This window comes from Hemiscyllium ocellatum, chromosome 19, assembly GCF_020745735.1.
Source record: "Hemiscyllium ocellatum isolate sHemOce1 chromosome 19, sHemOce1.pat.X.cur, whole genome shotgun sequence".
NCBI lineage: Eukaryota > Metazoa > Chordata > Chondrichthyes > Orectolobiformes > Hemiscylliidae > Hemiscyllium > Hemiscyllium ocellatum.
The window spans coordinates 52270639-52295103 of record NC_083419.1 but is presented as its reverse complement, the minus strand read 5'-3'; the positions used below and the strand labels follow the sequence as shown (position 1 = coordinate 52295103).

At 42.6% G+C, this 24465-nt stretch overlaps 1 protein-coding gene across 9 annotated transcripts in view; it reads right to left on the bottom strand.

Annotated features, from left to right (window-relative positions):
* The window catches only part of LOC132824979 (uncharacterized), a 67379-nt gene that overhangs the window by 7879 nt on the left and 35035 nt on the right, over positions 1 to 24465 (bottom strand). For all 9 annotated transcript variants that reach the window (XM_060839923.1, XM_060839919.1, XM_060839915.1 and 6 more), the window contains 3 exons: positions 19627 to 23944; positions 17111 to 17179; positions 14730 to 14807 (listed from right to left, as the gene is read on the bottom strand). In XM_060839923.1, the coding sequence (XP_060695906.1) occupies positions 14730 to 14807; positions 17111 to 17179; positions 19627 to 23815 (4336 nt within the window). In that variant the 5' untranslated portion in view covers positions 23816 to 23944. The remainder of the gene's footprint in view (positions 1 to 14729; positions 14808 to 17110; positions 17180 to 19626; positions 23945 to 24465) is intronic.

The following is a 24465-nucleotide window of genomic DNA, read 5'->3' as shown; positions in this document are numbered from 1 at the left end:
TTACGGTGGTCAGCACAAGCGATTGAAATTGGTGGAATAGATCATATGATAAATGAATCAAATTTAGGTTTTTACAAAATTCATCTCCTTCTCTAATCTCGTTTCCTCAGTCATAAAAAGACAAAGTCAAACAAAAGTAATACAGATAAAACTTCATCTTGAGCTGCTGTTAAATGTCCTTGGGTCTTTTCTAAATTGTAGCCCGAGGATTTTTTCTGCCAAGTTCTCCATGAAATCAGCTGAGAAAGAGATAGACTGCCCTCAGAGACCTATGCAAATTCATGACAATTAGGACTTGCACCATTTCCTAACCCAAAGAAAGTTTTTTTTAAAACCTTCTGCTTTAATATCTATACAAGAGAAAAGTTAGGTTATTTCTAGACTCAATATCCTTCCTGCCTGATTGAAAAGGAATCTAGTCCTTTAGCGCACGCACGCATACACAGACAGACACAGACTTTGTGGTCAGCAGCAACAGCAAATGTTACAGAGAAGAAAAAATTCAGAACAAGATTGGAAGAAATTAATCTTTCTCAATATTAGGTATGAATCCTGAGGCAAGGAAAGGGAATCGATGGATTGTATCAAAAAGTGTAAGCAGCCAATTACACTGCAGCATTCTCAGGGAGCAAACCACGTACATGTCAATAAATGCAATACTTTTTAGCAAGTGTTGCAGCAAGTAAAATGAAGTTTAGGGTATTCAGCTGAAGTATCTCAAACATTAAAAACATGATTTGCAGGCAAACAAAAAAAAATGAACAAAGTGACGTGAATATGATTTTCCAAGGTTAGAAGCAATGGTCAGTAGGCTTGCCTGAATGAGTCAAAACTCCAGTCACAATTCATTCAGCCAACTTTAAGAAACAGCAGTACTACAGCAAACAGGGAAACTTATTGCCAGTTTCATATCCCTTTTTTTTAAAATGTATTGTCACCTGCAGGAACTTCAAGTCAAGCACAAGGATCACAGACATCGTGGGGCGACACGGTGGCTAGTGTGGAGTTTGCACATTCTCCCCATGTCTGTATGGGTTTCCTCTGGGTGTTCTGGGTTCCTCCCACAATCCAAAGTTGTGGGGGTTAGATGAATTGGCCATGCTAAATTGCCCATAGTGCTAGGTGCATTAGTCAGGGGTAAATACGGGGAACGGGTCTGGGTGGGTTACTCTCCAGAGTGTCGGTGTGGAGTCGGTATCCTACAAATGTGGAACAGTCCATCTTCCGCAACTACACTGGCACCACCCCCCACCTTTTCCTCCGCTACATCGATGACTGTATCGGCACTGCCTCATGCTCCCACGAGGAGGCTGAACAGTTCATCAACTTTACCAACACCTTCCATCCCGACCTCAAATTCTCCTGGACTGTCTCAGACTCCTCCCTCCCCTTCCTATTTCTATCTCGGGCGACCGAATCAACACAGACATCTACTATAAACCGATTGACTCCCACAGCTACCTGGACTACACCTCCTCCCACCCTGCCCCCTGTAAAAACTCCATCCCATATTCCCAATTCCTTCGTCTCCGCCGCATCTGCTCCCAGGAGGACCAGTTCCAATACCATACAGCCCAGATGGCCTCCTTCTTCAAGGACCGCAGACTCCCCCCAGACGTGATCGACGATGTCCTCCACCGCATCGCCTCCACTTCCTGCTCCTCCGCCCTTGAGCCCCGTCCCTCCAACCGCCACCAAGACAGAACCCCACTGGTTCTCACCTACCACCCCACCAACCTCCGTATACAGCGTATCATCCGCCGTCATTTCCGCCAACTCCAAATGGACCACACCACCAGGGATATATTTCCCTCCCCTCCCCTATCAGCGTTCCGAAAAGACCACTCCCTTCGTTACTCCCTTGTCAGGTCCACACCCCCCACCAACCCAACCTCCACTCCCGGCACCTTCCCCTGCAACCGCAGAAATGCAAAACTTGCGCCCACACCTCCTCCCTTACTTCTCTCCAAGGCCCCAAGGGATCCTTCCATATCCGCCACAAATTCACCTGCACCTCCACACACATCATCTATTGCATCCGCTGCACCCGATGTGGCCTCCTCTATATTGGGGAGACGGGCCGCCCACTTGCAGAACACTTCAGGGAACACCTCTGGGACGCCTGGACCAACCAACCCAACCACCCCGTGGCTCAACACTAACTCTCCCTCCCACTCCACCGAAGACATGCAGGTCCTTGGACTCCTCCATCGCCAGACCTTATCGACGGCTGGAGGAAGAGCACCTCATCTTCCGCCTCCAACCACAAGGGATGAACTCAGATTTCTCCAGTTTCCTCATTTCCCCTCCCCCCACCTTGTCTCAGTCGATTCCCTTTAACTCAGCACCACCCTCCTAACCTGCAATCCTTTTCCTGACCTCTCCGCCCCCACCCCACTCCGGCCTATCACCCTCACCTTGACCTCCTTCCACCTATCACATCTCCATCGCCCCTCCCCCAAGTCCCTCCTCCCTACCTTTTATCTTAGCCTGCCTGGCACCCTCTCCTCATTCCTGATGAAGGGCTCTGGCCCGAAACGTCAAATTTCCTGTTCCTTGGATGCTGCCTGACCTGCTGCGCTTTAACCAGCAACACATTTTCAACTCAGTCCGACGCCCATCTACACCGGCTCATGAAGCAGCAACACCACAATTTTACAATAGCCACTCTCCAATTTAAATGTTTTCATGGCCTCAGACATTCCTGCTCAAACCTCCAACCCTCCCATCCTCTTCACACTACTATCCCATACTTGCAGTTCAACTGCAATTGGCCATTTCAGTTACCCCAACTCCAAATCTTGGAATTCCTGCCATGAACCTTCCCACTGCTTGTCACCTTAAAAGTCATTAGTTAGCAAGCCAACTGAGTAAACAAGCTTGGGTCATTTTAAATATGATGCCATAAAGCGCCAGCATTCCATGAAGCAGTATGGTGGCTCAGTGGTTAGCACTGCTGCCTCTCAGCACCGGGCACCCAGGTTCAAATCCAGCCTCGGGCGATTGCGGAGTTTGCACTTTCTCCCTGTGTCTGTGTGGGTTTCCTCTGGGTCCTCCAGTTTTCTTCCACAATCCAAAGATGTGCAGGTAAGGTGAACTGGCCATGCTAAATTGCCCATAGTGTGCAGGGATGCATAGGTTAGTTGCATCAGTTAGGGGTGGTAAATGTAGAGTACTTGGGTAGGGGTATGAGTCTGGATGAGAGAGCACATACAGATGGCTAGTTCTTCCTGTATTCCATGAGATCTAACCAGTCTCCCATATGAAACTTGTCGAACGCTTTATTGAAGTCCATATAGATCACATCCAATGTGCTGCCCTCAATCCTCTGTTACTTCTTCAAAACACTCAGAGACATGTGTTGACAAAGCCATGTTGACTATTCTTGATCAGTCCTTGCCTTTCCAAATACATGTACATCTTGTCCCTCAGGATTCCCTCCAACAACTTGCCCACCACCGATGTCAGGCTCACTGGTCTGTAGTTCTCTGACTTGTCCTTACCACCTTTCTTAAATAGTGGCACCATGTTAACCAAACTCCAAGTCTTCTGGCACCTCACCTGTGACTACTGATGATACAAATATCTCAGCAAGGGGAACAGCAAACAATTCCCTAGCTTCCCAAAGAGTTCTAGGGTACACCTGATCAGATCCTGGGGATTTATCCACCTTTATGCATTTCAAGACATCCAGCACTTCCTCCTGTGTAATATGAACATATTTCAAGATGTCATCATCTGTGTCTCCACATTCTATATCTTCAATGTCCTACTGCACAATAAAACCCTGGTGAAAAATACTCATTTAGTATCTCCCCCATCTCCTCCAACTCCACACAAAGGCCACCTTAACTGCTCTTTGATGGGCCCTATTCTCTCCCTTGTTCCCTTTTGCCCTTAATGTATTTATAAAATCTCCTTGTATTCTCCTTAACTCTATCTGCCAATGTGATCTCATGTCCCCTTTTTGCCCTCCTGATTTCCCTCTTAAGTATATTTCTACTTCCTTTATACTCTAAGGATTCACTCGATCTGTCCTATCTCTATCTGACATACACTTTCTTCTTTTTCTTAAGCAAACCCTCAATCTCTTTAGTAATCCAGCATTCCCTACACCTAACAGCCTTTCCTTGCACACTAAAAAGAACATGCGGTCGCCGGACTCTCCTTATATCATCTTTGATAGCTTCCCACTTTCCAGCCATCCCTTTACAGGCAAACATCTGTCCCCAATCAGCTTTTGAAAGTTTTTGCCTATACCATCAAAATTAGCCTTCCTCCAATTTAAAATTTCAACTCTAATATCTGGTCTATTGTTTTCCATCACTATTTTAAAACTAAAATGAAATAATTATGGTCGCTGGCCCCAAAGTACTCCCCTACTGACACCGGTCTATGTTTGGAAAGTTAAAATCCCCCATCATAACCATGCTATTATTCTTACAGATAATTGAAATCTCCTTACAAATTTGTTTCCCAGTTTCCTGCTGACTATTAGCAAGTCTATAATACAATCCCAATATGGTGATCATCCCTTTCTTATTTCTCAGTTCCACCCAAATAACTTCCCTGGATGTATTTCCAGGAATATCCTCCTTCAGTACAGCTGTAATGCTATCCCTTATCAAAAATGCCACTCCCCCTCCTCTCCAGCCTCCCTTTCTATCCTTTCTGTAACATTTGTATCCTGGAACATTAAGCTGCCAGACTTATCCATTCCTGAGCTGTGTTTCTGTAATTTCTGATACCCCAGTCCCATGTTCCTAACCATGCCCTGAGTTGATCTGTCTTCCCTATTAGGCCTCTTGCATTGAAATAAATGCAGTTTAATTTATCAGTCCTACCTTGTTCTCGGCTTTGTCCCTGCCTACCCTGACTGAATCGCTGCTTTTCTCAACTGTACCAGTCTCAGACTGATCTTTCTTCACTATCTCACACCTCCCCCTCACCTTACTACATCCTTCAGACTAACCATCATAGAATGGCAGAACCATCAACGAGGCCTGCAAGAATAGTCTAAACAGCAGCTGTGCTGAAACTCCTAACAGACTCAAACCCCATCTCTATTAAAAGTCAGAATACATAGATAGAAATTTGAGTATCATAACATGCACTCTGGGAGAAAAGAACTGCAATTTGAAAGACTAATCTGGAGAACTCCTATCAAACTTCCAAGATCAACATCAATCTTAGAATTCCCATACGGAGGCAATGGCTTTTCCAATTCTGCTTTTTCTCGTTTTGTAACTTAGGTACTAGTATACAAGCAAACACACGCTTGTGGGGAATTCAGGACACATTTTACCTTTTCGTAATTTATCCTTTTTGCTAAACTCACAAAAAAACTAACCCATAATATTTACCAACGCAGACAGCTGCCTGGTTTGGTTCTTTGCAGTTTAACACAGGGTTAAATAGATACTGAATTTAAAAAGACATGTTTTTCGAAATCCAAAACTCTTGATATATTCACCCCTCTCAACTTGGTTGTAACACTGGCTTTAAAACAGACTCCTTTCCCATCACCCATTTGTTGTGTGTATATGGTGCACTTTTTTCAATTTTAATTAAAATTACAATGAAATAGGGATTATTCCAGATATCTCAAATCGTAGCTAATGGCCATGGGATTTCAGTTTCCAAACTTGTAAAGTACACAAGCTTCTTCCAATAGCAACTCAGTTACCAAAATCAGGGTAACATTTAATAGTCTGCTGCAATTTTCGCCATTTCAACTTGGCTCCTTTGCATTTTTGTATTACAAATCTTATTGTATAAAAAGATCATGTTTCAACAACTTCATACTTTTACTGTCAAATTCTCAGACCTACTATTCTCAAACACAGCAATGTGTAAAGTAACAGACACACAAAGGAGTGATCTTTGCTGCTGCCACTTAACTGTATAGCGAAGCCTCAGGTTACTCATTTAGTTTCATCAAGATAGTGCCTTGAGTTTCATACGTACCTCACTCCTTGAACTGGGTACAGGGAGTCCCTGATTTATGAGCACCCAAATTTACAAACACAATCACATCTTGAATGCAATTTTAATTATCTGACATTTCCTTTACTTACAAATGGCTCTGTGTATTGCCTGCATTGCATTCTGACTTGCATTCCAATCAACTTGCAAACAGACTCAGGAACAGAACCAACCAGTTTGCAACCCGGGGGCTCTGTACAGTGATTTCAAACAAATGTGAAAGGTGGAGATTTGTAACCAAAACAAAAAGTGCTGGAGAAATTCAGCAGGTCTGGCAGCATGAAGTCCAGTAAAGACTCTTCTTCAGATACGTCTCAGAGAATTCTACCATAGGATTTGCCCGGAAAATCTTACATTATATACGATTGCTCACGCAGGAGCAGATTTGATTGGCCGAAGGGAGAAAGGAGAGAATGGAATTACTATCATTGCTATTAACTAAGCATGCATCATGCAGTTATAGATCTAGCGTGAGTAGCCATACACAAGATAATACACGTTCCTTGAGTTGTACATCTTCTCTGCACGAGTCAGTTATTAAAAACATCCTACACTCAAAAAAGTTTGTTTGGATTTCAATCCCTTTTCTAAAAAGGGATTTTAGAAACTTCATTTATCCTTCTGACTCACTCCATTCAATGTTATCCAGTGTATGGAGAAATTCTGGTGATTATCCACTGTTAACTTCATCAGTGAAACAATCAATTGTCAAGAGTATGGGCATTATCCTCAGCTCAGGATAACTGCTGATTAGTTAACTAGTTCAGAAAATCGATACCACCATTCACTTGCTAGATTTGAACCAACAGTAACAAGGGTGTCTGGAGTCCCCAGTAGCTTCCCTATCATTGTCAATTACACCTTTAATAGATCTTACAGAAACAAACTCTCTGCTTGGCCTTGTCATCACTTTCCACTTCTCGAACGTTAGTTTGCCACGATTTAAACATTACTTTTAACTTCTTCTGTATTTCATGTCATTGGAACAGGAGCATCCTGGTCAACATGCAGCCAGCTATTCAGCTCATCTCTGGAAAAGTTGTCACTCGTGATTTCCAGCAGGGTAGTCAACCAATTAGAATAGTACAGCACACAAACAGGCCCTTCAGCCCATAATTCCATCAGTTTTTCACTCAGTTTTCATGTACTTATCACACATTAAATTTCTCAAAGAAGTCCTCGTTAGATGATCCTTCTTCAAACATGATGGCACATGACCAGTTCAAGGGGTGTCATGGTGGCTCAATGGCTAGCAATGATGCCTTACAGCAGCAGAGACCCAAGTTTGATTGCAGCCTCTGGTGACTGGCTGTGAGGAGTTTGCACATTCTCCATGTGTCGGTTTCCTCTGGGTGTTCTGGTTTCCTCCCACAGTCCAAGGCTGGCAGGTGAGGTGGACAATCGGGTGGGATGTCCTTCAGAAGGTTGGTGTGAACTTGATGGGTTGAATGGCCTACTTCCACACTACAGAGGAGATTCTATGACAAGTGGCCAAAGGTTTGCCCACTACCTTTGTAGAGTTTCCCTTTTCACCTGGTTTCCATGCACATGACACATTGAAAATGGAGTCTTTGATACTGTACTTGAGACTAAAACTCATGGTCTTCAGAGGGTTGGTGTGCATTCGCTGGGTTGAATGGCTGTTTCCACACTGTAGGGATGCTATGAATCTTTCCTTCATGGCTCATCAGCTTTCTCATGCAATCACATTGGTAAAGCATTTTTCAATTTTGGATCACACCCTAATAATCAAATTCGTCATATTAAGATGGAAAAAAAACAAGGATACTGCCATTAACAGGTACTTCTGCAGAGAGATGAGTACTACAATGACCTAAACAAAACAACTTTTGTCAGCCATTCCTTTCTTTTGCAGATATTCTTGCACATTCGGCAAAAGATTTCTGCACCTATTAACAAGGAATTTAATTATGCCAGTTTAACACCAATGTTTGCATATTTCACGATAAGTCAATTCCAACTCAAGCGTCCCCACTGTATTCGCGCACATTAGCACAGTTATACTGATTCTATTTTTCTTGAAACTACAAGCAAACTTTCATCAGCACCAGCTAAGGATTTACTTGGAAGGCATCATACATTAATTCAGTTTCATCAGCATTGCAGATGTGCACAGCGGTCAGGCCATGCTCAAATCATAAGTTTCCAGATTGCTGCTCCCCTTATACAGGTAGCTCTTGGATAATGCATGCTCGAGTAGTGCAATTTGGCGATAATGTCACAGAAGAATCAGGGAATGGTATTTTCGAGAACGCTCACCTCTGTTCGCAACAACGCAATTTCAGCAGGGGATCAGTTTGCGCTCTTCCTCCCACACGTGCACACATGTCCGCGCTGAAATCTCCGCACAATTCTGCACACATCCAATGCTCTTACCTTTCTGTACGTGCAACAGGACAGCTGCCGACAGTGCAGCTTTGAGGGTTACTGTGGCTCTCAAAGTTTACACAGTATGGTTTAAAATGTATGATTTCATCCTTCATTCGGGCTGTGTTATACTTTTGGGTGATTTTTCAGCATAGAGTGTGATAGTTTTGCTGGTCTGCCCCTAACCCCACTTTTCCCATCGGCAATTTTTTTTTAAAAGTGCAAGCTTGCTGGAATGCAACTACAGCATTATAGGAGAACTACCTGTACAATACAACTTCACAAATCCCACGCTGTATTTTAAAGCAAGTGAACCATCCCAGAAGAGGTACATGATTTTCATCTTAAAATTCTGTGTCTTTTCCAATAGCATTGGTCAAGATTTAATTTGATTTGGATTTGATTTTGATTATTGTAATGTGTACGGGAGATACAATGGAAAGATTTGTTTTGTGAGCAATACAGGCAAATCAGACCTCAAGTACATCCAACAGAACAGAATGCAGCACACAATGTTAGATGTACACCTTCCAAACTCTAATGAAGCTCTTCAAACTCAAGATTTAAAGCTGAAGGACAAAATGCAAGATGCAGTCTACGCTTTTATCACACTGGTTTCACAAAGAACTCTTCAGAGCTTTTTGCTAAGTGCTTTACTGTCTTAAATCATTCATGAACCAACAATGAATGCTGGAATAAAAGAGGTGCGATGTTTACACTTTTCCAACCTCACTCATTTTCCCACTTTCTATATCAAAGTCAGGCCAACATGCGTTTGCCTCAGATTTTTGCAAGTGGGAGTCATCTTAGCCAACATAGTGCATTGATGGGTGAAAGGTTTCAAGTGTAGCAATCACAAATTACCTAACAGCATGATCGGCTGCAATGGGAGCACTGCTAGTGACAGCTCGGGGAACTACTACATGCTCTGTGAACATATACACATCCCAAGTTCAAACAGACAGATAGGATGAAACTCCATAAAAATGGTAAATTTCCTTTGCAACTTCTACAGCTTTCATGAGAATTCCATATTTGAGTGTCAGGTAATGGAGAGTTTAACATAACTAGATTCCAGCTATTGGTAAACTGCTGACATTTAGCTCTCCTAGTTCGAACTCAACCCGCACCAACCAACCACACCGCCCAGTGGCCCAACATTTCAACTCCCCCTCCCACTCTGCCGAGGACGTGGAGGTCCTGGGCCTCCTCCGCCGCCGCTCCCTCACCACCAGACACCTGGAAGAAGAACGCCTCATCTTCTGCCTCGGAACACTTCAACCCCAGGGCATCAATGTGGACTTCAACAGTTTCCTCATTTCCCCTTCCCTCACCTCACCCCAGCTCCAAACTTCCAGCTCCGCACTGTCCCCATGACTTGTCCTACCTGCCTATCTCTTTTCCATCTATCCACTCCACCCTCCCCGCGTCCCCCGACCTATCACCTTCATCCCCTCCCCCCACTCACCTATTGTACTCTATGCTACTTTCTCCCCACCCCCACCCTCTTCTCACTATCTCTCCACCCTTCAGGTTCTCTTCCTGTATTCCCGAAGGGCTGTTGCCCGAAACATAGATTTTACTGCTCCCCAGATGCTGCCTGAACCTCTGTGCTCTTCCAGCACCACTGATCCAGAAACTGACAAAACTCACTCTACACTTGCATGCAGACAGACACAGACTGACAAACAAAAGGCACATTAATAGCTGAGTGGAGGGAAAAATATGGAATGCGATGCAACTCCCAGTTCACGTGGTTCACTGAGATAATCCTTTTTGTTTGCCAGGACTGGATACTCCTTGGTTTTTTACTTCTATTACATGTAGGAAACATGGAGGAACTGGCTCACTGATTAGTGTTTCTCATTTATTGGTTAAAAACAAGTACAATACAGCAACTGATGAGGGAAATAAATTGTCTAGCGCTTCAGGCTTGTGTACAAGGCTCTCTCACCTACAAGCTGCTTAGCTACCTAGTAGCCAATCACAGATGCTGATAGGCAGAAAGCCCTTGTCAATGACAACTGCTCACTTCACAGACCAGCTATTTGGTGCCAGGAGAGTCTTATCGCGTAGACATTCCCTCGTGCCGTTTATCTGCAACCAACCTTTCTCCACTGTTTGAACAAGGAACAGTGTAATCAACACTCAAGGTACAGCAATACCTTCCACTATCTTTTATAATAGTCCTTTTATCATTCCAGTCCATAAATCAAACATACAGGGAAATAAAATGCTAGCCTAGTTGCTCTACGTTTCATGTGAAGACACCCAAAGCATTCCCTTTGTTGGCATTTTATAGCCTCTCTTCACTTAAACCATTTTTCTGCTTTCTTACCAAAGTGGATAATGTCACATATCCGTAACAAATAATACTAGGAGCAGGAGCAGGCAACTCAGCTTACACCTGTGCTTGCTCCACCATTTGATATCATCGCTGATCTCATGTTGGCCTCAACTCCACTTTCCTGCCTACTCTCCAAAATCATTCAACCAATCACTAATTAAAAATCTTCCCCTAACCTTACTGTCCAGCATCGACTACATCCAGGGGTAGCGAATTTCACAGTCACGACCCTGAGAGAGAAGTAATTCCTCCTAATCCGTTTTAAAGCTGCTAACCCTTATTCATAAATATATGACCGCTTGATCTAGATTAAATCCAGCTATAAATGTTGGCGGGTTCTGTGCCAGCCTCAAATGTTTGTGTCCACTCACTTCTGTATCAAACTTATCAAGAACACACTCAGCCCCTCCCTATAAATTATTAAAATAAATGCTAAATAACTGAGGTACTACCAATGATCCCTGTGGCACCCCCTAGCTAGTATGCTAACCTGAAAACAACTGGTTACACCAAGCATTTTGCCAGTTAACCATACCAACATTTCACTCCCAGCAGGAGTTCTTAGTTTATGTAGCAACAAATTTGTGACACTGAAAACAATCCAAAAATGCCATTCCATCTGGTTTGCCGTGCTCCGAACATGGTCGGAAAAAAAAACTCAGGATGTTTGCCAAACAATTTCCTTTAAAATCATTATGGTTCTGCCTGATTGTATCAACATTTTCTAATCGTCCTACTACTACTGAGCAGATACAGCATTTTCCATGTAACAGATTTTAGACTAACTTATACCTTTCAGTCTTCGGTCTCCCAGCTTTCTTGAATGGGTAAGTTACATCTGAGGCTTTCCAAACCAATGGTATCTTTTTCAAATCTAACGAAGCTTGGAACCTTTCAACTAATGCATCCACGATATCTGTAGCTCAATTTCAGAAGTCTTCAAGGATTCAGGCCAGGAGTTTCAGAGCCTTGTCGGTCTTCAGTACTAGTTTGCCTAATATATTTCATTTCACCTTCCCTTTGCCTCAAGTGTTTTATTACATAGCCACATTTTGAAGATAGATGCAAAATACTTATTCAAAATCTGTTGCTTTGTGTTTCTGATTAGCCAGTCCTGCCCTTGAAACAAGGTTGACTTCATCTACAATTCCTTTCAGTACCGTGGAAGATTTTCCTGTGGTTTTTTTTTGTTATGACTTACACTCAATTTTTTTCTTTTTTAAATAATCCTGTCCTTATTTCTCAACTTTGCTCACCATCACCATAAAAACAGAAAACAGAGACAGGCCAGTCAGTTATCATAATTACATGATTCTCTGTCACAACCACTCTAGCTCACCCCCTTAACCCATGGGTACTCTTTTGTAAATACCTGCAGGCACTGGCCTTGTACAGCTTTCTATGGTACAGAATTCCACACGTTCACCAAGCTCAGTGAAAAGATCTCTTCGCACCTCAGCCTGAAATGACAGACATTATTCCTCAAACCTTAAATTCCCCTAGCTGGGTAAGCATCATTCCTGCATCCAGTACCTCTCTGCAGTCCTGTCAGAAATGTTCTATGTTTCAATGAGGTCTGCTCTCTCTCTCTCTCTCTGCACACCACCCCTCCCCCCCTTAGCCAATTTGAACATCATAAAAATCCAAAACGATCATACATGCTGTAAATCAGAAACAAAAACAAATTGCTGGAATATCTTAGCAGGTCTGGCAACATCTGTTACGTTTCGAGGCCAGCGACCCTTCAGCAGAACTGAACAGCATGCTGCGAATTGGATCAGACCAGACAGGTATGCAAACCACTGATTACACTAAATAGTGGTACTGAGATATTAAGGCAGGAAGCTTGCAGCATTCTTTTGCGAGTTTAGATTCGCTACAGTATGGAAACAGACCATTTGGCCAAACAAGTCCAAACCGACCCTCTGAAGAGTAACCACCCAGACTCATTCCCCTGACGAGTGCACCTAATACTATGGGCAATTTAGTATGATCAATTCACCTGACCTGCACAACTTTAGATTGTGGGAGGAAACCAGAGCACCCGGGAGAAACCAATGCAGACACAGAATGTGCAAACTCCATACAAACAGACAGTCCTTAGGCGTGAATTGAACTTGGGTCCCTGGAGCTGAGGCAGCAGGGCTAACCACTGAATCACCATGCCACACAGTTCACTTAGTAGTCTTGAATTTACATCCAGGCAAATTCACAAGTTCCCATTTTACATGTAACCAATGAGCTGTAGTTATATGTCATTCTAGTCCTACCAACCACCTTCATCTGGGTTCTTCAGTGGCATTTGCAGTGCTCCATCCGGATTTCAATTATTTACCAATGAAGAATATCTTGGGACACGATGTTACAACAATCTTTAATCTTATAATACAAGGTATTGTCTTGCTGCATGAGGGTATGCCATGTTCAATGCCTACCATTAAAGGTTTCACTTTTCAATATGAATTGGAGTTGGTAAATTGTGATTTAGTGCAATGCTGAAGTCTTGGAAGAGCTGTGGATCTCCAATTACAGCTCATCTCCTGATCTCCTACCTAGCTTGGATATGCAGTTACATCAAAATATCCATTTGACTTAACCACACGCCAATCCCACTTACAGTCCTTCAATTCAGGGTTGCCGACACTCCCCTGAGTGGACAACTCCAGAGGTGGTTAGCGTTCTTCCCAGGATCTTCTGACTAAAAGAAATGCTATGAACCTTGCCACATGTGTAGGCACCAAGTAACACACCGATCTTGAAATGTTGTTGATTTATTGGGCACCAATAGGAACACCAATTGCCTGCTTCTCCCCATCTGACCACCTGGCCTCTCAACTTTCTCAGCCAGACTGATTCAGGAGTCCGCCTTTCTTAACAGATATCATCTCTGCAGTGCAGGGTTTATAGCAGATTATCCCACTGGAAACATTTACTTTATCATTTAGCAAAGTCTACTTCCCTTTATTGTTTCTGTTTTTCAGAGGTTGGAAGCTATCTCCAGATGGAGTTATTTCACCAATGGGAAGGCAAATATAGCCACGTGTCAAACCTGTGGGTCTGTTGCCAGAAATTGAGCTAGGAACTGGTAGTTTAGGTGCTCCATGAAGAAGCATTTTGCCAATTCCTGCAGGTAAACAAATTCAGGACCATTCTTCATTACGATGTCTGCTGCTGAGTTCTATTTTGCATTCAACAACCCTTCGAGAAAACAAAACTTGATAAGAAACTTCTGCAACGAATTACAACCCATTTCATTATTTCAGGTAGCATACTAATTATACTGCACTCCAAATTACTAGCAAAAAGGGAGTAATGATAATATAGGGAACATAATTTCTTGGACTCTTCATTTCAACTTGCAACACACACACACACCATATGTAACGTAGTGGTAATATCAGAACCAGAAGGCCAAAGTGATGTTCTGGGAACACGGGCTCAAATCCCACCATAGCATTCAATTCAACTAAATCTGGACTAAAAAGCCGGCTTAATGGTCACCACCATGTATCCATGGTCAATAACCATAAAACAAAGTATGGTTAACTAATGCCCTTTAAGGAAACCTGCCATCTTGACCTGGTTTGGACTAGATCCACAGCAGACTCAACTGCATTCTGGGCAATTAGGGATGGGTTAAGAAATTTGGGGATGCACAAATCTGACGAGTGAATAAAAGGAAATGCACCCATGTCGTTTCTTCGGACTTGAGCATATTATGTAAATGCAAGTTGTTTTTGTTTTAAGGACAAAAACTAACAAAGTTACTTGATTCTTGACACTGCTAGCTCAATGCTCCAAGTCAATGATTTCATTGGTAACAGTCACAAAACACCCCAAGATTTCAAACAATATTTGAACAGAATTGCTAAGCCAAGTATTGTGCCAAACACAACTGGAAAGAAAGGTAATTATCCTGCAGTATCCTTATTTGATAATTACACACACCATAACATGGGAAATGCAGCCAAACTGCATGACAGAAAAAAAGAATCAACAAAATCCTCACCAGCATCATATCTTGTTTTCTTCTTCAGAGTACAGATCTTCTGCAGACTAGCGCACTTGGCAGATTTTCCTTCCTTTCCTGGAAGAGTAGTGAGCAGCAAGTTTTATCAGTTAACGACAAATGCTCCTTCTACACAACGTCTCTTAATCACTTACCAAGGCTGGCATTTAGATCTTTTGAGGCCAATCAATTTTTGCAAGATCCAGGTCTTTTGATGGAAATCCATACGGAAACAAAATTTTCCAACGTTTCAAATGTTTATTTAGTATATATACACACGTACAACAATACCGAAAACCAAAAAGAAGAAGTGGACAGTAAAGGAATTTGATCCCAACATATTCTGTCAGACAAGTGTATGGTTTACAAAAGAAAGATGGTAATTATAGATAAAGGCAACTATTCAGCCTATTCTGATTTGTCCATTTATAAAGAGATCTACAGTTTAAAATGTATTTCTGGGTTTCTGCCTGCACTGGTCTACTTGGAGAGCCAGTCTGTATGATCACTTGTGTGAAACAAAGCTTATCAAAATCAGTTATATTTTGTATGACTGAACACTGTTCTTTTGCAATTGACAGTACTATTTATCCTTCCCATTTCTTAGACATACAGGTCAACTTTCAACATACACTTCTAACTTGAAAAGTCCAAGTTTATTCCACGTTTCTACAAAATTCACTATCCTGACAATGGAGAAAAAACATGCAACTGCTCTGAGCAGTGCCTGAAGCATCGCAATACAGCACTGTCTCTTGGTGCCAGGACCTATTCTGGTCTATACACTACCTAATACTTATTCTGGCCAAGACAGTTAGAGGTCCATTGTATTTTTAAAAAACTTGTTGCTCTGAATTGATTGGACATGTCAGGTAAAGCCTACACAGTTCCTTTTCAACTTTGCCTGTTTGAATACTGCTCATGTTGTATCTTAGACACTCATACAGCACCTAAAATTGACAGCATTCAAATTTCACCTTTGGCTTGTTTTTTGCATCTGCTTCTGCAATTTCTGAGCTACCTCTTTACTTTGACCTGATATTTGGTAGCTGAAGTGAAGTAGACTTTTACTAAACTATGTAGCAGAACTCACTTTTCACACACAAAAAGCTAGACAATTAGCTAAAGATAAATTATTCATTCAATTAATTTCAACACTGTCTTATAATGTACTAACATCCAGTATGTTTGAAATAAAATGCAAAACCATCATAGCTCCTGAAATGAATGAAGAAATAACTAGGAGCTCAGGAATGGTCAAGTTAAATAAATTGAGAGGAGGTCTTAAATGTCCAATTCAGAGGCAGAGCCATAAATATCAAGAACACTTCAGAACATTGCCTTCAGTGGCGATTGACAGGACACAGGCAGATTGCTGATCAGTGAAGCAAATGGGAATCAGAGTGGGCAATGGACTAGACATTGGAAAAGTGAGAGCAGGGACGGGGTACAGGAGAAAAAAAATCCACTTTAAAGCATGCTTTTATTTTGGAATGCTGCAGACAGGACTAGGCCATACCACTGAAGATTTCCTTTTTTCCCTCTGCTGTGAGAGTCAAAAGTCACACGACACATGAAGGAGCAGCGCACTGAAAGCTTGGTGACTTCAAACAAACCTGTTGGACTACAACCTGGTGTTGTGTGACTTCTGATTTAGTCTACCCGAGTCCGACACCAGTACCTCCACATTATGGCTACATACTATTTCTGAGCATTTGCCAATTAGCTAAATAGAAACAAACAAACAAAAACAAACAAACAGTCTGATCAATTTCCAGAGAGATGACACAAAGGTAGTAATGCCCCAAGCCACCCACTGCAAGGCAGTCAGATGCAACTTGATACTATATGGATCTTTTAAGATCTGTGTATCATACAAGGCCACCACAGGAGAACCAGAAGTCAGAATAATACTGGTTAATTAGCAGTTTGACAAAGTGGAGAACTAAATTATTTTGGAACACTGACCATTTTATACTGGGGGGCCCTCGTAAGGAATCTCAAAAGTTTGACAAAAGTACCCATATATCAATTACACTGATTTTTCTTCAACATTAACATGGTTGGTATGAAGCTGTAGATTAATACAAGTCATTGTTCTCAAAGTTATGCAGGAACAGCACCTAGATCAAACCTGAAACTTGCATGAATCTTTTTTTCCCAACAGCAATGGTTTGTGTCAATTGCAGGACAAGAGAAGCATAAATGCAAGATACATCAGCAGGGACGAACAGTAGCATTATTAACTTAGCCATGAATGGTCAGACTGTCTGAACACATTTCAGAGCATGCCTTCTGCTTTGTCACATATAGTGAACTTTATTTTCCATTTTGATCATTTAAATTTAAAAAGAGGAAAAGAGACACTACAAGATCCTCACCCCGAGTTTCACTTTTCCTTTGTTTCTGTGGACTCCGGCAATTAGAAGCATCAGGTTTCCTTTTCATGACTAAAAACAAAATTAATGCATCAGGTTTGAAATATTCAAAATCGCTCTTCCATTTTCAAATTAATTTAGAAATATTTCATACAGAAGCACTTTCATTCTCTCCTGGGAGATTAAATGAGTGCAGAGGTGGGCAGGTGAGAAGTTTATAACATGCCGTGGCAGACATGACGATGCGGGAAAGCCGCAAGGATCAATTCTGTGGTATATTGGTATTTCATTGAGACATTACTTTCACAAGTTTGCTGCTGGTATTCATATATTGTGTACGCTGTTTAACACTGTAGTGAATTCAGTCACATTTTCAATTTATACCACCATATAAAAGACCAAATAGAAAAGCATACAATTAAAGATACCTTCCTTCTCCTTCCAAATCTGACCAATCCACAAGATTTGCATTTAGCTTTCTAAAATGGTATACCTGTACTCCTAACTTGATTTTATTTCAATCACTGGCATTTTCCGAACTCTCAATAGTTTTGCTTCCACTTCTACCACTTATACAATTTTTTCAGTAGAACAATCCTTAGCAACATTGATCACTCGATCTCACCAAGCTTCGATTGTGTTGAACGTCTCAAAGACAAATGTTAGAAACTACAAAATGTGTCCAGGTCCAGGCCCTACCTTCATAACGTCTCTAGCTTTATATGATGTTACGTGCATTGTCCTGACCTCCTAACTGCTCCCTGTGCCCAAGTGTTCACACTATGTTGCACTTTTAAGAAAGGTTGTAGGGGGAAACCAGGAACGACAGACCTGAGTCTGACTTTGGCCGGAGGTGATTATAAAAGATAGGACTGACGGACATTTAGAAACGCAAAAATTGATTAAGGATTGTCAGCATGGTTTTGTGCGAGGAAAACTCTCTCAAACTTGACAGTGTTTTTTGAGGAAGTTACCAAAAAGGTTGATGATGGCAGAGCAGTAGACATTGTTCATTTGGATTTTAGTAAAGCCTTTGACAAGGTTCCGCACTGTAGACTAATTAGTAAAGTTAAGATGAGCTTTCCAATTAGATACACAATCGGCTTTACAGCAGGGGACAGTAATGGTGGAGGGTTGCTTTTCAGACTGGAGACCTGTCACCAGCAGTGTTCCGCAGGGATCCGTCCTGGATCCTCTTCTGTTTGTCATTTATATAAATGATTTGGATGAGAATATAGACGGCATGGTTAGTGAGTTTGCGGACAACACCAAAATTGGTGGCTTTGTCGACAGTGAAGGTTTTCAAAGATTAGAAGGGATCTTGATCAAATGGGTTAATGGGCTGAAAATGGCAGATGGAGTCCTGTCTGGATAAAATGTGAGATATTGCATTTTAGTACAACAAACAAGGACAGAGCTTATACTATTCACGGTAGGGCCTTGGGTAGTGTTGTAGAATACAGGTACCTAGGGGTGCATGTACATAATCCTTAAAGTTTGTGTCACATACAGACAGGGAGGTTAAAAAGGCATTGGTATGCTGTCCTTCATTGCTCAGTCCTTGGAATAAAGGAGTTGGGACGTTATATTGAAGTTGTACAGGATAGTGGTGACGCCTCTTCTGGAGTACTGCGTCCAGTCCTAGTTGCACAGTTAAAGGGAGGATGTTATTAAGCTGGAGGGGTTCCGAATAGATTTGACAGGATGGTGTCAGATATTGAAGGTCTCCATTATAAAGAAAGGCTGGGACTTTTTTTTCCACTGGAGTGTAGGAAGTTGAGGGGCGACCTGATTATTTATAAAATAATGAGGGGTATAGATAGCGTTAATGGTAGTAGTTTTTCCCCCCAAGATGGGGAATTTAAAGACCTGGGGACACATTTTTACAGTGAGAGGAGAAAGATCTTTAAAAGGCATAAGAGGTTTGTTTTACACAGAGGGTGATTTGCATGTGGAATGAAATTCCTGAGGAAGCGATGGACGTGGATACAATTACGATGTTTAAAAGACATTTGGATGGAGATATGAACAGCAAAGGATTGGAGGGCTGAGCCAGATGCAGGCAGGTGGACCTAATTTCGTTAGGGATTCGGTCCGGCCTGGACTGGTGGACCGACGGGTCTGTTTCCGTGCTGTATGACTATGACTCTATACCCGGTCTTTCACCAGTTGTACTCTCATCTTTCAGAGATGTAGCCACTCCCAATGTGTGACAGCTTTACGTAAAATCATCTCTGCAAATTATAGGGTTCGTAATTGCTCCCATGTGCGTCAAAATAAAAACAAAACACATGGGGCATCCTAGAATAGTTTCACAGTCAAGCTTTTTGATTGGGTATGGGGAAAGGGAAGGAATAGTCAGGTAGGAGGGTGCAGACTGTCAACACATTTGTTTTTACATTACACAGGCCAGGAGTTTTCCACAAACTTGGCGAAGAGTGGTGATGGCATCAATGCATGATCATTAAGCAATAATCCCACATTGTTACTGCAGCTGAACAGCAGTCAGTGTATCATACCCTTGAATCCTAGCTTGACCCCAAGGTGGCGGTTAACGTTACACTTGTCAGTTTGGTCACCAATTTTCTTTCTCAATATGTCTGAAGGAGGATCTCTGTTCCCATTTGCCGTTTGATCGTCAAGTTCCAGAGCAGCCCACGTGTCTTTATCTGGTTGAACTTCAACCAGATCTCGGGAAATGTCTTTGCTTTCCTTTCGATCGGATTTCTCGTGAGCAGCAGCTTTGCAGGGTAATCCAACCGGTTCTTCAGACATTCTAAGAGAACTTAAGTGTGCAATGCCTGGCTTACAGAAACCTACCACTTCATTGCTTTCTAGTCGAGTATTGTTTGCACCAGCCTGTTGCTGCATAGCTTGAACAACACACACTTCTTGATGAACGTCTCTCAAAACTTCATCCTGATTAGAGTCAGCAGCAGCATCGGAGCAGCTTCTGGGCCCAGTATTCCAGCTCTCTGATACTTCTAAAGCATGGCCTCTATGGGTGGCAACCGGCACACTGTGTAAAGTGGCCTCTACATCCATGTGTTTTCCAATACAATTTGGATCACTAGGCTCACTGCTATTTTGGTTTTCATGCATTGCATGTCGCAAATCTAACTGGTTGTCAGTTTTATTGCCTTGCGATAATTTACAATTGCAGTATATGCCAAGCACACCTGATGCAGCTAGCCAAGCATTAATACAACAATATTCCTTCCTTTCCCGTTTCGCCTTCTTTCCGCAGCTGTTCTTATTGGTGACAGGCTGCAATGTAGGACTCTGATCTCCCCACAGTCTACCTGGAATCTTCATCGCCCCTGCCTTGGGACTGCCAGCCTTCCAACCGTCACTGCTGGCATTCTGGGAAGGTTTACCTGGCATTTCCTCACTCAGCCTCACATCTGAGCGATCAAATGTTTCAGACCATACACTTCCTGGAGGCAGCTTCTCATTTAGTTTTGGTTTTGCTATTTCAGCAAGCAGGTTCAGGATCTCAGTGTGTCCAAGTACCTTGATATTATAAGACGAGCTGCAGTCCAAATTGTCAACCAGGCTAGCTTTCACACGCTCATCTGGCATTTGCACTTCTTCGGAAACACTCGCAGTTTCTATAGCGACACTCAGCAGTTTATTCTCACAATTTTCACTTTTTTGTTGATCGTAGTGTTTGTTGGCTGACTTTGCAGCGTTGGCATGTGCAAATTTGGAAGGATAAGGATTCCAGAAGTTCATTAAAGTTTCAATTTCTGTGTCAATTGAATGCAATAGATCATCAAGACCCTGAGGCTCACTACCTGAAAATTTTAAAGGAGATGGATTATTAATCTCAACAGACGTGACATTCTGGTCAGAAACCAGTTTCTCATCCTGCTCTTTGCAATCAGATGGTAATACTGAATGACTCTGTTGAGGTTCAGTAAAATCATCTTTGTCTGCAGTTAGATCTATTAAAATGTTCACCTGGCTAGTATGAGTTTGAGGAGTCTGCTGACTGGGGAGTTTTTCCTGCGAGACTTCCAATGCCGATTGTACTTGCCCCATTTGAGGAGATTCTTTTACTGACGGGCATCGCTCACTCTCTAAATTAGAGAGGGGAGAACTCGGCACTTGTGGATTTTCCGTCACAGTATCACAATCTTCATGTGCTTCTTGATCTTTCAAACTGGATTCTCCAGTTTCTTTTATTGCAGACTCATCATTCATTTCCTCTTGTGAAGAGCCAGTTAGATCAACCACAGGGCAGGGGGAGCTCTGCTCAACTGTCTTCCACATCCCGGTATTGTCTCCCAATGAGAACACCCCTGTGATACAGATCTCAGACTGAACTATATTACATTTGGCAACAGTCTGATCATCATCAACTATAAGCTCAGGTCTCTCTGAGCTGTCACTGCACGTCATCAACTCTGAAGAGTTTGTCGTTTCCTTTTCATCAGGTAGAGGCACATTTTTACATATGTCTTCACCCTTTGACAAACCCTCCAGAGCAGAAGCCATGAACCTTTTGTGAGGCGGACTATCGGTTACATTTTCCTGACCATCACACAGTATCAGGCAGTGTTGGAAACCACAGTCTTTCGATGATACCCCTGCATCCAAAGTCAAGTTCCTCTTCTTCCCGTTGACCTCAGTGGAAGACGGCAATACTTCAGCCGGAGCCTTCTGACTGGGGTCCGCTGATATATTCGCACCATTTGCCGGTTCCCCAATTCCGCTGGCGGTCAGCGAGCTGATAATTTCTTCATGTTGTTGTCCAGTCAGGTTTAATGGACTGGCAGCTGCTGGCTGAGCAGCGTTAGACTTGTCAGACTCTGGAGTAGGTGCACCCGCAACTAAACTGGATGCTTCACCTTGGCATTCAGTTAGTCTCGCTGGCACGTGTTCCTCTCCAGTTAATACTGTGGAGGGCCGACAGATAGAAGAAGCCTCCACATTCTGGCAATTCTGCACAAGCACAGACGGTGGGACTACAAGTACAAGGCCTGGGGTTGCCTGCTTCCCAGAGCTTTCCCTGGGTACGAGGCAAACAGAGTGCAATGAGTTGCTAGCGTGAAATGCTTCAGATGAAGGAGTAGAACCTGAAGAAACAAGCTGAATTGTTTGTTTGCCTTCACTTGTAGATGCTATATTGACTGCCGAGCACAGCACATTTACAGAATGTGGAGAACCAGGAAAAGGGAGAGTACTCTGCTGTTCACTATTACACAAAGTCCCCATTTCAGCTGGAGATGCAGTCACTGTCTGCTGCAAGGTTGAATTTGAACTGCCTACCGACGATACTCCAAAGTTACAATGCCCAGACAATGCAGTCAACTGGGAGGTCACAGGGGCGCTGTTGGGTGAGCTTACATTAGCAGCTGAAGTGAGATTTCCCGAGGACATTAAATTCTGCTGGGCATTGAAACTGGAAGACACCTGAGAAGTTATAATACTGACTTCATTCATAGTCGAAGGTGTAAAATAAAAGTGAATATTATGTACATCTTCTTGACTGCATATATCTGGTTTGAGAGAGGGGGGAGGAACTCTCTTCTGTTCCGCTATTTCTGTCAGGGGTGATTGGTTTTGCATTTCAATAGATTTTTCCAAAGTTGAACAGGCATCTTCCAATTCTCCATTCTGATCACTTAGTTTATCGTGCAACTGAATGCCTTCCACAGGCATGTCCTTGATGTTGGAGTTGTCAGCAGACTGAAGGGAACGTGAGTTTTGCTGCAAATCCTTCCAGTCATGAGACATTGGGGTAACCCGAGCAAGCACCATTCTTTTTTGGCCATTTGAATTTGCTGATGCAAACCAAGAATTACTAGTAGTGTGCTGTGTAGTTGGCTGTGAACTCAAACAAGCGGATTGCCCTGTCTGTTCAGAAACTAGCAGAGTATTATTGGAAGAGCCAGCTCTTTCTTGTGCTCCATTTGTAAGAGCTGGCCAACTTCTCTGGCCAAGTTGAGGGGGGGCATTCTGGGTTATAATTCCTTCAGGAACTTTGTTCATATCTGTACCTACCTTGCCACAAGTCACCTTACCTTGTATCTGCCCATCACACATCACTACATTATTTGCCATTAAACCAAGAATTGAGCTACCATTGCCTTGAGGTTCAGAAACATTGACTTGTGTCTGGTCCATTGATATTTGAGGTACACTCCCATTTGCAGATGATAACGAAATTAGCAAATTCGAAGAGTGGGCTACATTCTGATTAGCTGAAACTGGATTGAAGGCTGGTAATACCCTCGCTGAATAGATTTTGTGGGCATTTGGAGTCTGAACAGTTTGGCCAGCGCTTGTAGTAGTCACCAATACAAGTCCGTTGACAGCAAGCTGCTGTACTCTTGTGCTGGTTACTGTACTACCTTTGGGAAGGACTGGGATCGGCCATTTCCTTGGAAGAGGTTGAGATGCTGCCTGTGAAACAACTTGGTGGACTGAAGTAGTGTTTTGTGCTTGCGAGTTAGCTTTAACAACCGAAAGCATCTGTTGAGATTTATACTCCTGCGTCTGCGCCATTGGCTGAACTGTCCCAATCATCTGGTTGAGCGTTTGGAGGGCATTCTCAACAGGTTTAGTGTGGCTATTTGGCTGATGGGGTGTAGATGCTGGATGCGCACATGTCCTGTTTGCAGTGTAGGTGACATCATTGCGAATTGGCTTCGATATTGGATACGGTGGCAAGAATCCCCTCTTGCAATCGTACATTTTCATTGTTGCAGTTCCAGGCAAGATATTTCATCACTTCTCAAAGGCAAATCATAACCAGTCAGCAGCTGTTGAAGGTCCTGGGCACAAAGCTTATAACACTTGTAGATCCTGTGGCACAACAACATAGGAATTCTACAAAAAAAAAAGAGAGAATGGGACAGGAAATTAAGAGTTTGAAACTATACCTGTTTATTGCCTACACTGCTCCTGTAATACTGTTGAATAAAAAGGTAATGGACAAACAATCTAACTTAGAAAGTAACCTATTTCACACAAGAGTAACCAAGGTAACGACTGCAAATCAAAGCTATGTGTGAGAAATCATATCTCTTAAACTTAAATGAGTTTTTTTGAACAAATAACAAAGAGCTTTAATGAGGGCAGAGTGGTAGTCATGATTGAAATGGATTTCAGTAAGGTGTTCAACAAGGTTCCACATGGGAGGCTGGTTAGCAAGGTTAGATCTCATGGAATACAGGGAGAAGTAGCCATTTGGAAAAAGAATGGATCAAAGGTGGAAGACAGAGGGTGATGGTGGAGGGTTGTTTTTCAGACTGGAGGCCTGTGATCAGTGGTGTGCCACAAGAGTCGGTGCTGGGTCCCACTACTTTTTGTCATTCGCATAAATGATTTGGATGTGAGCAAAGAAGGTG